Source organism: Tachyglossus aculeatus, chromosome 9, assembly GCF_015852505.1.
Source record: "Tachyglossus aculeatus isolate mTacAcu1 chromosome 9, mTacAcu1.pri, whole genome shotgun sequence".
Lineage (NCBI taxonomy): Eukaryota > Metazoa > Chordata > Mammalia > Monotremata > Tachyglossidae > Tachyglossus > Tachyglossus aculeatus.
Window position 1 is genome coordinate 24,297,562 of NC_052074.1, and position 16,211 is coordinate 24,313,772.

At 41.8% G+C, this 16,211-nt stretch overlaps 1 protein-coding gene and 1 non-coding gene across 2 annotated transcripts in view; one reads left to right on the forward strand and one right to left on the reverse strand.

The window, feature by feature from the left end:
• Nucleotides 1-16,211, forward strand: part of BABAM2 (BRISC and BRCA1 A complex member 2) — a 359,856-nt gene that overhangs the window by 286,126 nt on the left and 57,519 nt on the right. The window contains exons 9-10 of the mRNA XM_038751295.1: nt 1,769-1,839; nt 7,682-7,764. Coding sequence (XP_038607223.1) covers nt 1,769-1,839; nt 7,682-7,764 — 154 coding nt within the window. The remainder of the gene's footprint in view (nt 1-1,768; nt 1,840-7,681; nt 7,765-16,211) is intronic.
• On the reverse strand, nt 5,711-5,849 carry LOC119932686. Its single transcript, XR_005452427.1, has one exon. It is a non-coding gene; the product is annotated as a small nucleolar RNA SNORA7 (small nucleolar RNA).

The window sequence follows — 16,211 nt, forward strand, 5'->3', positions numbered from 1 at the left end:
TTTTACAAAATCCGCCTTCACTCCATGGTGTTAAAATAATAATAATAATAACAATAATGGCATTTGTTAAGTGCTTACTATGTGCAAAGCACTGTTCTAAGTGCTGGGGAAGTTACAAGGTGATCAGGTTGTCCCACGGGGGGCTCACAGTCTTCATCCCTATTTTACAGGTGAGGGAACTGAGGCCCAGAGAAGTGAAGTGACTTGCCCAAAGTCACACAGCTGATAAGTGGTGGAGCTGGGATTTGAACCCATGACCTCTGACTCCCAAACTCGGGCTCTTTCCACTGAGCCACGCTGCTTCTCCACAGCGATTATGGAAATCGGTTCTGATTTCTGTCTATATCGAGGTTGCTGACCGTTAGATTACTTTGCTTATGTGGCCACACTAGTGGCCTTGTTCTCACTCAAAACTCTTTTTTCTCATTCTCCCCAACTCTGATCTCATCTTTCACGCCACCTTTTCACTTTCTTCTGTGTTTACTGTTACATTGTACTCTCCCAAGCGCTTAGTCCAGTGCTCTGAACACAATAAGCAGTCAATAAATAGGATTGAATGAATTCTTTGCTTCTTTCATCAACCTAGGTTTATCCTCCAGCTCTCCGCTTTACCGATAGCCTTTCTGTAATCTCAGAAACCTGGGATTATTGTTTTGATGACTGCAGACAAGAATATATCATACTTCTCTCAAATATTTATAGGCACATGGGGAGAAATTGATCCCATTCATCACCTTTTCCTTATTATTGAACTACCCAAATGATTGGGGGTGGAGCAGTTTCCATTTGAAAATGGAATTTAAAGATTAGAACTTTTAAGTCAGAACCATTGAAAGCTGAGGGGCAAAACATGAGTTGATTGCAGAATTCCTATTTTGATTCTGGTGTTTAGCCTCGCCCTCAAGTTTTTGTCATGAAACTTGGAAAAATGACAAATTTAGTACCGGAATACTGAGAATAGAAGTCTTTTTAAACTTTCCAACTGAGACTAATTTCCAGTCAGATTTTTCTTGTAAAAATATAGGGCAAGTTTTTCCAGAAACACAAGAATCACCCTGTTTTCCTTATCTAGTTCCCTTTCATTAATTTTGCTTGTCTTTTTTAATTAGGTTGGTTTTTTTTTTGCCTTTTCACAAATGAGGTTAATGCATGGTGGCTTTCAGAAACAATCTTTTGAAATGAATTTCCATAATTAAACTGCAGTCTATCTGTGTCCAGTTTGGTTGTGGGTTTCTGTTAAAATGATTTTCTGTTTTAAAATCTTAAAGCACACACAACTCTTCTCATCCCCTTTAAAACAAAACGACTTGAGCAGATTTATCATCTGCTTTCCTTTTCCCAAAATAACATTTCTGATCCCACACAAAGCCTGCAAAGTAAGCACTATTTTTATAAATTATCATAAGCCCTATTTTATAAATAGAATTGTTTTACCCTGAGTACGTCGCTCTCGGCACTGATTGTATCAAGGTTATTTCAAATAATTCAGCACACACATTTGTCAGCTACGGAAATTCACCGTTGCTTTAGCCAATACAAACAAGTTGCTTTTTTAAGAGAAATTCCTCTTTCTTCCACCTAGAATGAAGCCGTGATATAAAAATGTGTTTTTAGTCCTTAAAGGTGACCTGACTGAAGATGCACAGCTTAGGAGTTCAGGGCTAAACAATGTTTACTAGAACAAATGCTCGGTGACAGAAGGAGTTTTATAAAATGTCGGTATTATCCCTTAGGCATGTTACAGCTTCGGGTCTTTTATCTTTTTCAGGTGCAGTATGTTATTCAGGGCTATCATAAAAGAAGAGAGTACATTGCAGCTTTCCTAAGTCACTTTGGAACGTAAGTTCACTGGGAAGTCCTCCTTTCCTTTCATTTTCCGGTAGCGCGGACCCTGGTTATGCTTTTCAGAAGAGTCGCTCCACCTTTACTCCAGGAAACTTTTGAAAGCCCGTCTCTGAAGCCTGTGATTCACTGAAGCCCACAGGAAACTGAATTTCTAGCGTCACCTGAAGTGGGGCCACCATCCTCGGCACCCTCAGCATCAGGGGGCCAGCCCAGTTCCTAGTTTAGGCTCTCCCACTTCAGGAAACTCTTCAGAGAACTGGGTCCAGAGAATGGAGCTCTAACCCCTCACCGGGTTTCCTACATAATCGATCAATCGTATTTATTGAGCGCTTACCGTGTGCAGAGCACTGTATTAAGCACTTGGGAAGTACAAGTCGGCAACACATAGAGACAGTCCCTACCCAACAGCGGGCTCACAGTCTAGAAGGGGGAGACAGAGAACGAAACCAAACATACCGACAAAATAAGATAAATAGAATAGATATGTACAAGTAAAATAAATGAATAAATAAATAGAGTAATAAATATGTACAAACATATATACATATATACAGGAAATGAGATTAAGGGCTTAGTATAGTGCTCGGCACACAGTAAGCGCTCAATAAATAGATAAATAAATAAACAAACAAACAAATAAATAAATAAACAAATAAATAAACAAATAAATAAATAAATAAATAAATAGAGTAATAAATATGTACAAACAAGCTGGAATGAGCTCTTTTGGATGCTGGTCTGCAGCCAGAGACAGTCTCTCCAAGGCTACCCAGTCGCGCAGAGGACTCCACCTCCAGTCGGCTTCTAGCAACCTTCCTGTCAGAACTGGACTGGAGCGTGCGGAGATGCTCATGGCGGGCATGAGAATAAAAGCCCGGACTTTTTTTTAATGATATTTCTTAAATATCATGCTTGAGAAGCAGCGTGGCTCAGTGGAAAAAGCACAGGCTTTGGAGTCAGAGGTCACGGGTTCAAATCCCCGCTCCGCCAATTGTCAGCTGTGTGACTTTGGGCAAGTGACTTCACTTCTCTGGGCCTCAGTTCCCCCATTTGTAAAATAGGGATGAAGACTGTGAGCCCCCCCCCCCCCCACCGTGGGACAACCAGATCACCTTGTAACCTCCCCAGCATTTAGAATAGTGCTTTGCACATAGTAAGTGCTTGGAGAAGCAGCGTGGCTCAGTGGAAAAAGCACAGGCTTTGGAGTCAGAGGTCACAGGTTCAAATCCCCGCTCTGCCAATTGTCAGCTGTGTGACTTTGGGCAAGTCACTTCACTTCTGTGGGCCTCAGTTCCCTCATCTGTAAAATGGGGGTGAAGACTGTGAGCCCCCCGTGGGACAACCTGATCACCTTGTAACCTCCCCAGTGCTTAGAACAGTGCTTTGCACATAGTAAGCACTTAATCCATCATTATTATTATTTTTAAGCACTTACCGTATGCCAGGCACTGTTCTAAGAGCTGGGGTAGATGCAAGGTAATCAGGGTGGGCAAAATTCATGTCTTTTAGACTGTGAGCCCACTGTTGGGTAGGGACTGTCCCTATATGTTGCCAATTTGTACTTCCCAAGCGCTTAGTACAGTGCTCTGCACACAGTAAGTGCTCAATAAATATGATTGATGATGATGATGATGTCCCCCTTGGGGCTCGCAGTCTTAATCCCCATTTTACACATGAGGTAACTGAGGCACAGAGAAGTGAAGTGATTGGCCCAAGGTCACACAGCAGACAAATGGCAGAGGTGAGATTAGAGCCCAGGCCCTTCTAACTCCTAGGCCCGTGCTCTGTCTAGCAACAAGCCTTTGCCATCCTGAAAGGAAACAGTCCCCTTGGAGTTATATGACTGCCAGGCTTTAGGGTTGGATGATTTGGTTCCTGTCATAGGAGCCTGGGAAGCTCATTGTGGACAGGGAACCTACCTACCAATTCTATTATATTATACTCCCCCAAGCGCTTACTTAGTACAGTGCTCTGCACACAGGAAACGCTCAATAAATAGGATTGATATGGAGAGGTACCAAAATTGAAATTTCAGTTAACAAACATCTATGAATTGCAGGCTGCATTTGAAGAAATTTCGAGCAAACCAGGCCCTTTCGAAGAGCTCGGACCCAGGAGTCAGAGGACCTAGATTCTAATCTTGGCTCCACCACTTACATGCTGTGTGTCCTTAGGCAAGACACTTAATCTCTCTGTACCTCCGAGACGTTCATCTGTAAACTGGGTTACAGTACCTGTTCTCCAGCACTGCTTATTGGGAAGAGCACGGGTTTGGGAGTCAGAGGTTCTAATCCCGGCTCCGCCACTTGTCAGCTGTGTGACTTTGGGCATGTCACTTAACTTCCCTGTGCCTCAGTTACTTCATCTGTAAAATGGGGATTAAGACTGAGAGCCCCATGTGGGACAACCTGATTACCTTGTTTCTACCCCAGTGCTTAGAACAGTTCTTGGCACGTAGTAAGCGCTTAATAAATACCATCATTATTAGTATTAGTGTTATTACTTAGCAAGCTCCATGTGGGACCGGATTATCTTGTGTCTACCCCAGTGTTTAGTGCGGTGCTTGGCACATAGTAAGTGCTGAACAAATACCACTGTTATTATTATTATCATTTTTATTATATCTTGGTAAGCAAAGAACTCCAGGCAGGCCACCAGTCGGAGCTCATTTGTCACACAGAGTAGATGCAGTAACTGCTAACTGGTGACAAAATAACTATGCATTAAGGTTAAGTAAAGTAAGGAATTGCCTCAGTGGTTTGTGATTGGAAGATTTTTTTTCTCTCTAGGAGTGTACTATGCAATGAAAGAGCCCACATGTTCTAAATATAGAATTAAACACGTTTTCATCTGAACTGAAATTATAATGAAAATCCGAATTGTTCCATTATCCCGAAATTTTGAATTTTGTTTGCATTGGCTAAAGGGAAGTCTCGAATACAGCTTTTAACTCTCTCATTTCTTTGAAAACGTATTACACTACAAAAAACCCCACTGGGGAGCATTCAAGGAAAATACAGTTTCAGATCATCTTTCAAACCAAAAGATGAGAAAGACTGTATCACACCCAGATTGCCAGTTTCATTGGGAAGCAGAGTGTTCTAAGCTGAAACTGATAATGTCATAATTATGATCATCAATGGAACATGGAAGTTGTTCCTTATTAGCTATGGTATCTACTGAAAAGAATAACATTTGTGGGATACATTTTATTTGGTACTTGTTAAGTACTTCTAAGTTAGTACTTACTAGCCTTACTAGCCTGCAACAAAGTCTTTTTAAAGCGGTATTTTCTAACTTATTTGCCAGTAAATGATATTTATAAAAGTATTTTATCTGTTTTAGTAAAATGATCATTAAGATATCAAAGGCAACAAAGATGGTGTAAAACCCAACTCTAGTTATCCCACCCCATGAGAGCGACAGTTTAGCACTCGTAGGCGGTAAATTATTTCTGTAAAGATTAGATTCTGGTAGTGAACATACTGCATAGTTTTTGCTGTTCAAGTATCATCGCTGGTAATTACATGAACTGCATTGTTTTTGGGGGGTTTTTTAAATGGTATTTGTTAAGTGCTATTTGCCAGGCACTGATCTAAGCACAGAACTAGATGCTCATTGTTGTCTCATGCTGTCGAGTCGTGTCCGGCCCCTAGCGATGCCATGGACTCATCTCTCCCGGAATGCCCCACCTCCATCTGCCATCGTTCTGGTAATGGATCCATAATATTTTCTTGGTAAAAATATGGAATTGATTTACCATCACCTCCTTCTGCACAATAAACTTGAGTCTCCACCCTCGACTCTTTCCCAGGCTGCTGCTGCCCAGCACAAGGGAGTTTTAACTTGTAGCAGATTGTCTTCAACTTGTAGCAGATTGTCTTCCACTCGCTAGCCACTGTCCCGAGCTAGAAATGGAATGAATATGCCTCTGTTTGACTCTCCCTCCTGTAGTTGAGGCTGGTAGAGTACTGGAAACTCTCCAGGTGCGACTCTGAGAGAGGAACTAGATGCTAGATACAAGATAATCCTGTTGGACACAGTCTGTGACCCGCATGAGGCTCACAAGCTTAATCCCCATTTTACTGATGAGGTAACTCAGGCAGAGAGAAGTTAAGTGACTTTCCCAAGATCACACAGCAGGCAAGGGATTAGAACCCAGGTCCTCTTGTGGTGTGACGGTAGACCTGGATATCATCCAGTGATACCTCAGCAGCTTGGTGACAATATAAGGAGGACAGGTTGAGGTGTTGCCCACAAGCACTGGACCCAGGACCGGAATTATCCAACATCTTTATTAACAATCGGGGCAAAGGAATCAATAACGTAGTTGATTTGATGACAGATGATTTCAAATTGGGTGAGGTCGCTGACACTTGGCAAACAGGCTTAACATTCAGAGTGATCTAGGCCAGTTTGAAAAACGATCTTGCCGAAACAGGATGAAAGTTGAGAGATAGGTACAAGGAAATCCACTGAGAGCCAAACGGAGACTGGGGAAAAACTGACTGGGCACAAATACAACTGAAAAAGACCTGAAGGTCAGAGTGGACGAGAAGCTGAAAATGAGATAAAAAAAATATAATGTTGTTAGTTTTCTCTAAAGGCCCAACCCAGTCTGGGGATACATCGATAAGAGTATGACATGCAAGTGCCATGAATTCATCCTGTGATCATCATCATCATCATCAATCATATTTATTGAGTGCTTACTATGTGCAGAGCACTGTACTAAGCGCTTGGGAAGTACAAATTGGCAACATATAGAGACAGTCCCTACCCAACAGTGGGCTCACAGTCTAAAACGGGGAGACAGAGAACAAAACCAAACATACTAACAAAATAAAATAAATAGAATAGCTATGTACAAGTAAAATAAATAAATAAATAATCTATCAGTTCCTAATCAGAGTACTGTATCCAGTTTGGAAGGCATTTTTCAAACAAGGAAAAGGATTCACTGAAAGACATCAAAAATGGTTAAAGTGTTGGAAAATAGGTTAGGTGAAGAAACAGTATAGGAACTGGGTTTGTGTAGCCTAAAGAAGAGAAAATAATAATAATGATAATTGTGGTATTAAGCTCTACATGCCAAGCACTGTACTAAGCACCGGGGTAGGTTAAAGATCATCAGTTCCCGCAAGGGGCTCACAGTCTAATTAGGAGGGAGAACAGGTATTGAATCCCCATTTGGCAGATGAGGGTATTGAGACCCAGAGAAGTCAAGTGACTTGCCCAAGGTCACACAGCAGACAAGTAGAACTCAGGTCCTCTGATTTCCAGGCCCAAGCTCTTTCCACTGGGCTGCTTCTCAAGGAAGAGGGTCATAGTTACTGTCTTCAAGAGAGAAGAAGGGCTTCGTGGGAGAATGCTGGCCAACTCTTCTCCAAGTTAACCAGCCAAGAGTGAGATTTTGGATGCACATAATAAGAGCTTCCCGATTACCACCGGGTGGTAAAAAATTGAAATGAATTACTTAGCCAAACTGTGAAGTCTCTCCCACTGAAAGTTTCAAAGAAAAGAACAGACAACCGTAGTTCTTGGCTAATTCAGCCATCCACTGACCTGGAGTCTGGGGGCTGCAAAAAAAAAACCCTTTCAGTTTTAATTAAGATTGCAAAAGCAATAAAACTATCCAGATTGCTTAGCATATGCAAGGAGAACTTTGGAAAAAATGCCAGGACACACAGCATTTAGCAACCTAACAGTATTCAGTTATCTTCTTCATCTTGTTATGGGTCTCATAGATTTAGTTCTTTCCCTGTTAAGCTGTTACCGAGGATTGCTTGATTGAAGATATCAATGGTGGGTCTGTTGTCTTGCTTGTGTTCTTCAGAGGCGTCGTGGAATACGATGCAGAAGGCTTCACAAAACTCACCCTGCTGCTAATGTGGAAAGATTTTTGTTTTCTCGTTCACAGTGAGTAACCTTTTGCCCTCAGCACAAAATGATCTAAAGCAAATCCATGTACTTAGGCTTATATTAGTGAACCATTTAATACTATGGGTTGTTTCTGCTTACTTCAGTAATTGCATAATTCAGATGTAGCCATAGAGAATATGAGAAGATACCTGCAGAAAGGTGTTTACAAGGTTATGTCTGCGGAGTTTTTTCCAGTGTTCGGCTTCAAACATCTTGTTGCCTGTAAGGATGATGTTCAAATTCCAGGCTGCAACTCTGGCCCCAGTCCCGGGATAGGAGTGTTGCCCCTCCTCTGCTCAATCATTTGCATCTCTTTCCTCATTAGAAATAAATGCAAATGGCCTCAACTGATGCTATGATGCAAATTTCTCTTGGTAGATGAATCACAATCTCTCCCTTGCTCAGTTCCCTGATGTTTAAAAGCCCCTAATTGATCAATTGAGTCATCCCTACCTTATGATTTCGGGGCAAGGGTTTGAATCCAGGAACTTTTTAATATGATTCACTGCGAGAGGATCAGCCATCAAGTTGTAGCCAAGATCCTCCAAACCCCAACCCAGACAGCTAATATGAAAGCTTATTATGCTCCGGATCTGGGGAGATACCAGTTTTCTGTATCCAATTTCCCCGGAAAAGAAAAGTTCCCAAGGCAGCTCAAAAAGAACTGCCCATCAAAAAGACAACAAGATGTTAAGCCTCCTAAAAAGAGAAATCAGGGCATTTGACCTCTGTTACCCTCAGAGGATCACTGACTTCTCATCTTCTAATCGTGGTCAGTCTAAGGTTCAATTTCAGAAATTCCTCTCTTTCTCTCCTCCTTTCCAGTACTTTCTTGATTTTCCCCTTCTTCCTTCTCCTCTCAGTGACTTGAACAGGGCACAGCTCCTGCAGTAGCCAGATCAGGTGAGGGCCAGGTGGCCTCTAGCATGTCACACTTGCGAAAAGAAGCTGCCCTGCTCAAGAAAACCTACATTTCTAGAAAACCCTGGGTATTGGGACTGCCACTTCTTCAGCTTCACAGCAGGGCGAGAAATAAGTCATCCATCCCTCTTCCACAGTGGCTGGCTGGTTGACTCAGGGGAGGAAAGAGAAGGATGATCAAAGTTTTCTTGTTCCATTTCTGAAAGGGGCTGAGTTCTAGAAGGAACCAGCAGAATGGCATCTTGAATTCTGTTAGTTGGACCACTCTTTCTTTTGGGTCCTTTGTCTTATTCTAGGGTGAAATGGCTTTCTTAAAAAAGGCTCCCACCAAAGCTCCAACAAAGTGGCTCAGCTGAGTCACATTGGGCAGATCACTCATCTTAACCTCACTGGACTTCAGTTACGATGCATGTAGAAAGCTAAACTAAAAGTGAATACCTGTCTTGTGTGATTGTGGTAATTAATAGCAACCGAAAACGAAATCCTGTGCGAAAACGAAATTCTATATAAACAACTAATAAGTAAATAACTAATAATACTACTATGTTAGCGGCACTCTTCCTTTCTGACCCCTTCTATGGAGGAATCTAATCTCTTTTCACCCAGAATCACTTTTGGTTTCCTAGTTCACTTACTGGTTGTACTTTCACTTGAGGTAAGATCACATCAACTAAAAAACCTTGGGTTGAGGCGTGTCCTTCAATGTAGGTCCAGTGGGGCTTTCCCCTAGCTGGCTAACGGTGAGGTTTCTGGAGGTAGCTGAGTAAATTCTCGTTACCAGAGACAGTCAGCAATGAAGAAACCCCACAAAGTGTAATTTGCTGATTTGACAGCTCCTGCCAAACTCAATCACTTTAGAATGCTGGTACCTCTTCTTGTTGCTTTGAAAGTCTCCTCTGCCCAGAATTGTATCTGTCAATTGTGTCCTTCTCAGGAACTGTCAAACACTTGAATCAATCAATCAATCATATGTTCAGAGAGCACTGTATTAAGTGCTTAGGAGAGTACAATAACAACAAAATTAGCTGACACATCCCCTGCCCATAACGAGCTTAGAGGGGGAAACAGACATTAATATAAATGAATAAGTAATTTATTTAACTTTAACAACTTCCCGTTTCCCTTTGCAACAAGCATAAACTCCTCACAGTCAGCTTCAAGGTTCTCCACCATTTTACACATCACTCTACTTCATCCACTACTCTCCAGCTTGCCCTCTTTGTTCCCGTCAAGCCAACCTTCTAGCCGTAGCTCACTCTCAACTCTCCTTTGTTCCCTCAATCACAGTCCCGGCTCTGCCGCTTGTCTGCTGTGTGACCTTGGGCAAGTCACTTAAGTTCTCTATGTCTCAGTTAGCTCATCTGTAAAATGGGGCTTAAGACCGTGAGCCCGATGTGGGACAAACTGATTATCTTGTATCTACCCCGTTGCTTAGAACAGTGCTTGGCACATAGTAAGAGCTTACAAATACCGTCATTATTATGATGATGATGATTCCCGTCACGCTCATACTCACTCCACCAACCAAAATCTGACAGACCATAGCTCTCCCTTCCTTGAAATGTCTCCCAAAATGCCACCTACTCCCAAAAACTTTTCCCTATAACTCTCCAAACCCAACTCAAGTCCAGAATCAACCATCTGTAGCATTTACATATTTATTTATACCGAGGCCCAGCACCTTATGTACATAAGTATGATCGATTGTACAGTTGTTGTATTTATTCTGTTTGCCATGTTGGTAAATATTTTTATGTTGGTCTCCTCCGGTTCCTGGTGGAACTGATTTTCCGTGAATAGGAAGTACCTGACGTTTGTGTTCCAACTTTGATAATAATGATGGTATTTGTTAAGCGCTTACTGTGTGCAAAGCACTGTTCTAAGCACTGGGGAGGTTACAAGATGATCAGGTTGTCCCATGGGGGGCTCGCAGTCTTAATCCCTATTTTAAAGATGAGGTAACTGAGGCACAGAGAAGTTGAGTTGCCCGAAGTCACATAGCTGACAATTGGCGGAGTTGGAATTTGAACCCATGACCTCTGACTCCAAAGCCCGTGCTCTTTCCACTGAGCCATGTTGCTTCTCTACTCATTTAAATAATGAGGTCCACAAAAGCTAGAATTCAAGGCCGGCAAACCGAAGAATAGTTTGTAGAATGATAAAACAACAACAACAAAAATCAGTACTCAGTATCATTAATTACCTCGATTATGAGAAATTGCTTAATCCATGTGAACTATCCGCAAAGGCTTACAGTTCAGAGTTTGCGGGCTTACTGTTGCCTTACTGAATATTCAGTCTGCCACAGGGTGAAAGTTACTGCTTGCTGAAGATGTAGCGGAAGCTATCCTGGGAAAATTCACTTCCTGAGTAAAGCAATGTGGTCTTTCATCTGTTGGCCATAGAAAAGACATGTGTTTTATTGTAGAATCCTTAGTGGGTTGCTAATGAAATGCCAACCTGAAAATCTTGCCAGTCAAAGCTTGCCAATTTCTTGGTATTTGAAAAATGTTTCTCTCGCATGGAGATAGGGACTAATGACTGCCCTCTGAGGCACCAGAAGAATAAGACTCTTTCCATCTTCTCTTGGCCCCCACCTGAAAAATGATCTTGACTGCATATATTCAGGAGCCAGCAAAAATGTCTTCCACCTTCAACATGTACAATGGCCTGATCTGCAACCCAGAAATTATCTGGTTGATTTGCTCCTTGTTAACCTCTCAGCCAGATAATTCTACTCAAAATATCCACTTAAGAACTTGAATTTTTTTCTTTTAGGTTCTTAGTGTGAACATATAAACTAAATAATTGCTAAGGCCTCCCACTTCACATGCAGACTGAGCCCCTGTGGATGGGACCGTCTCTATATGTTGCCAACTTGTACTTCCCAAGCACTTAGTACAGTGCTGTGCACACAGTAAGTGCTCAATAAATACGATTGAATGAATGAATGAATGAACCTTCCTCAGAGACCTGGGGAGACGAATCAGCACCGCGCAAAGAATTTGGACTCTGTAGCCAGGATTGTACTTGAGTACAGAGCAGAAGAGCAGAGCACAGGCAGCGGAAGATGGAATCTCCCTTCAGAATTTTCCTATTCCACTCTCCCTCTCACTTCCATGGAGGTGGGAGGCAGCAGAGCGGAGATGAATATGGATGATTGCTCGTGACAATATGTAATGCCACTGATATAAAAATGGCTCTTTAGAAATAATCAGAATTTCATAGCAGGACTCATTTGAGGAACAGTTGAGGGAGGCATAGGAGTTCATTCCAAACCTAATAATTGAAAACAGATACTTTTGCCTTAGAATAAATATCAAATTCAGTCTGTACTAACGGAAGTGCTGTTTCTTCTCCCAGATAATATAGACGATGGATTTTCTGCAGCGTCAATTTCTTGGTGGAAGAAGGGCTAAAATAGCTCCCCTTCCACTTGGAGATCAGAATGGAAGGGACCCTTTGGGAGAAGGGACGTTGGGTTAGGTTCCATTCAGATTGGAAACAAGACCCACGCAGGCATTTCTCCTCTCCCCGACCCCAACCCCCACGTATCAGGGTCTGAGCAGAAGGCGAACTAAAAATAGGCACCCGCCCCTCTTCCCATCCCAAGACTAGGACTTCAGGAAAGGAAAGGGACAACTGAATCCTTTTCCTTTGCTGAGGGGGCACTGCAAGAGGCCCCCTCATGCCCAAGCAAAAATGCACATTTTGGTTTCTGTCAGTGCCAGTACATGTGCAGTGTGATCTGGGAATGCAGAATAATTCAGGTATGCTGAATTACACTATATGACATCTTATATATCTATATGACATCATATATATGATGCCACTTCAGCTCTTTCACCTTTTTTCCTGAAGAGTAGAGGCTTTTAGGACAAGGAGGATGTGACGTTATCAACAGAGATGTGAAAATTAGTGGGAAGGTGAAAAGTTCAGTTTTAGGCTTTGCAATGATAGCAGGATATCCAGGTGGAGAAGTCCTTGAAGCAAAAAGAATGCAGGGTTGTAGAATAGTTAAGGGATCAGAGCTGGAGAAGTAGATTTGGGAAACACCCACCAATCATCTTTAAAAGTGAAAGATTGCATGTATGTGTGTGTCTTTCTCTCTGTATGCCTAGTTATGAAACTCCTTTTTTCTTAAACCAAATTCCTTAAAGTCATTTTGATTCTCGACCTCTTAAATCAAATGTTCAATCCTCAAGTTATTAACGTGTGGCTCACTAGCATGTTAGTTGTTTTCATTGAATTGTGCAGCTTGGGAACTCAATCATGCACTCCAGTGATGCCTTTTCTTCCAAGAACTTAAATGCTGAAAGAGAACTAACTCCACATCAGGTGAACAGGTAGTTTGAGGCGAGGGATGCTTTTGAGACCCGTCCTAAAATACGATATGGCTTTTTTTTAGACTTAATTATTGGATTAAAATAGTTTCTAAACTGAGTTTATCAGATCAAAGAAAGGTCATGAGCGCTATTATTTTAGTGGTTTGGGCTCTAAGACTTAATCATGTGTTTTCAAATATAAATCTTAAGGAGAGAAATTAGCATTCCGTGAAGCCCTGCTGCATTCACTGGGAGGAAGTCATTAACCAGGCTTAACTTTTGTGGTAGTGATATAGTTCATGAGTAACTTTACCTGAGTTTTTGATGCTAATGTATTCTTTGTGTTGGGGTCATTACAGTCTCCCAGTGGCCTCTTGCTGCTGTTGTAGATCACAGGGGTTCACCCACAATCAATTCAATCGATTCAATCAATCAATCAATCAATCAATCGTATTTATTGAGCGCTTACTGTGTGCAGAGCACTGTACTAAGCGCTTGGGAAGTACAAGTTGGCAACATATATAGTCCCTACCCAACAGTGGGCTCACAGTCTAAAAGGGGGAGACAGAGAACAAAACCAAACATACTAACAAAATAAAATAAAATAAAATAAAAATAAAATAAAAAAAGTTGAGGCTACAGTGGTCCAGGGCTGTGGGGAAAGATCTCTGCTTCAATCCACCAAGGGGTTGGGCCCAACTCAGCCTTGTTTAATGTCTTTGTGACAGTCATCTAGGAACTGTTGTATCCTGATGACTCTGCTCCCGTGAGGCACACACATAGGAGGAGATGAGGTTGATCAGGAATCAATTGCAGAGTCATGCATTGTAAATCAGTTTACGGAAACAGCACGGTGCTAGGAAGGAAATCCAAATCCAGATTATTCTCCCCCTTCTAGACTGGGAGCCCACTGTTGGGTAGGGACCGTCTCTATATGTTGCTAACTTGTACTTCCCAAGCACTTAGTACAGTACTCTGCCCACAGTAAGCACTCAATAAATACGATTGAATGAATGAATGTACCAGCCTTACCCCAACGAATGAGGAGTTTTTTAGCAATTTAGATTTTGATGCTGTCCACAAATTCTGCTACCTAAGCAAGGTACTGTCCAGTAATGAACCTGTGGACAGAGGAGAGAAAAAATGAAGATGACCAGTTTGACTCTGGGGAGATTAGCAGAAAGTTGGACAACAATACTGAATTAAATTTCTTACCAAATTGCAGACCCAGTAAACTCTGGTGATGTTAAACCATCTATCTATCATCTATCTATCTATCTATCTATCTATCTATCTATCTATCTATCTATATCTCTGAGATTGGGACTTCTCATAGAAGGCAATTATGCTTGGTTTTGCTAGCAGTTTTATCAATAGCGTTGGTGAGGTATTCTTAACAAATATCAGGTACATAAATCAATGCTATTTATTGAGCATTTACTGTGTGCAGAGCATTGTACTAAATGCTTGGGAGAATACCATACAACAGAATTAGATCCATTCGCTGCCCATAATGAGTTTACAGTCTAGAGGGAGAGACAGATAGTAATATGAATACATAATTAATGTATAATTTAAATATATGTAAATAAGTGCTGTGGGGCTGGGGGTGAGATGAATATCAAATGACCCAAAGTCATGGATTCAGGTGCATAGATGACACAGAAGGGGGAGTTGAGAAAATGAGGACTTATTTGGGGAAGGCCTCTTTGGAGGAGATGCGACCTTAATAATGCTTGGGAGGTCTAATTTCGGATAGAGCTGTTAATTAATTCATTAATGATGGTGTTTGTTAAGCACTTACTATGTGCAAAGCACTGTTCTAAGTGCTGGGGTAGATACAAGGTGATCAGGTTGTCCCACGGGGGCCTCACAGTCTTAATCCCCATTTTCCAGATGAGGGAACTGAAGCCCCGAGAAGTAAAGTGACTTGCCCAAAGTCACATAGCCGACAAGCAGCAGAGCTGGGATTTGAACCCATGACCTCTGACTCCAAAGCCCGGGCTCTTTCCACTGAGCCACGCTGCTTCTCTGAGCTTCTCTGAGCTCTGAGCTGTTGAGCTTTAGGATCCCAAAAAACTGGAAGATTTCTCCATTCATCCTTGTAGGTGAGATGTTGTAAAATATACATTTTTATATCTTAAAGGTCATATAGTGTTGGTGACTGCTTTTGGTTTGTAAGCCCCTTCTCAGTGCTTGGGCCCTCAAACCCTTCCCAGTGGAAATCAAAATATCTTCAACTTCTCTGGCAGAGCCTAGACTTTCTCCTGTCCCATTTGGCCAAACTACTGGAAACCTCATTTGTGCTATGAACTGTCTCTTACGGGAGACGAATTAGAAGAATTTACAAAATGTTTGCTTAAATCCCTGCTTTTTGATCGAGACCTCGGAAATGAAATGTGGTCTGACCAAAGTCACACAGAATGGCTTTGCAACTGCATTATGTTGTAAGAATAGGGTAATGAAAACCCTCAGATCAAACTGTTCTACCACAACTTGTGAATGATAAGGTAAAAACATATTCAGTGGGAAAGAGATGGAGCACTGTATTTACAGAATGAAATAATGAACGGTTTTTCTCTCACCAAAGGGAACGGGAAACTTCAAAAAGTTCTTTTGGGAGGTGAATAGTCTTAGACTGCAGGCTCAGTGGAATCGACACAAAGTAAACAAATGAGTCTACACACTCTGTAATGTTCAAAGATAGTTTACTTCAACATCAGTCATTGTTTCCATTATCCCAGAGATCCCGGGGATCACAGAAAACCACCACAAAAGGATCATTTCTGTTTTTCAGCTTTTCAAGGGGGATTCTTCCAAACAATATGCCTACAACTGGTAACTCCTGAACTGATCCAGATTAATCTCATCACCCTACATGAAATCACCTCGTGGCTGGAGGAGGGGTGACTATCAAAATATTTAAGGGGTGCAGACCCAAGTGCCGAAGCAGTGGGTTTAGATAGGGAATTTAGGGCTTAGTCAGGGAAGGCCTGTTGGAGGAGTTACGATTTTAGTAGGATGTTGAAGTTGGGGAGAGTGGATATGATATGATATTCATTCAATCAATCGTATTTATTGAGCGTTTACTGTGTGCAGAGCACTGTACTAAGCACTTGGGAAGTACAAGTTGGCAACATATAGAGACCGTCCCTACCCAACAGTGGGCTCACAGTCTAGAAGGGGGAGACAGAGAAC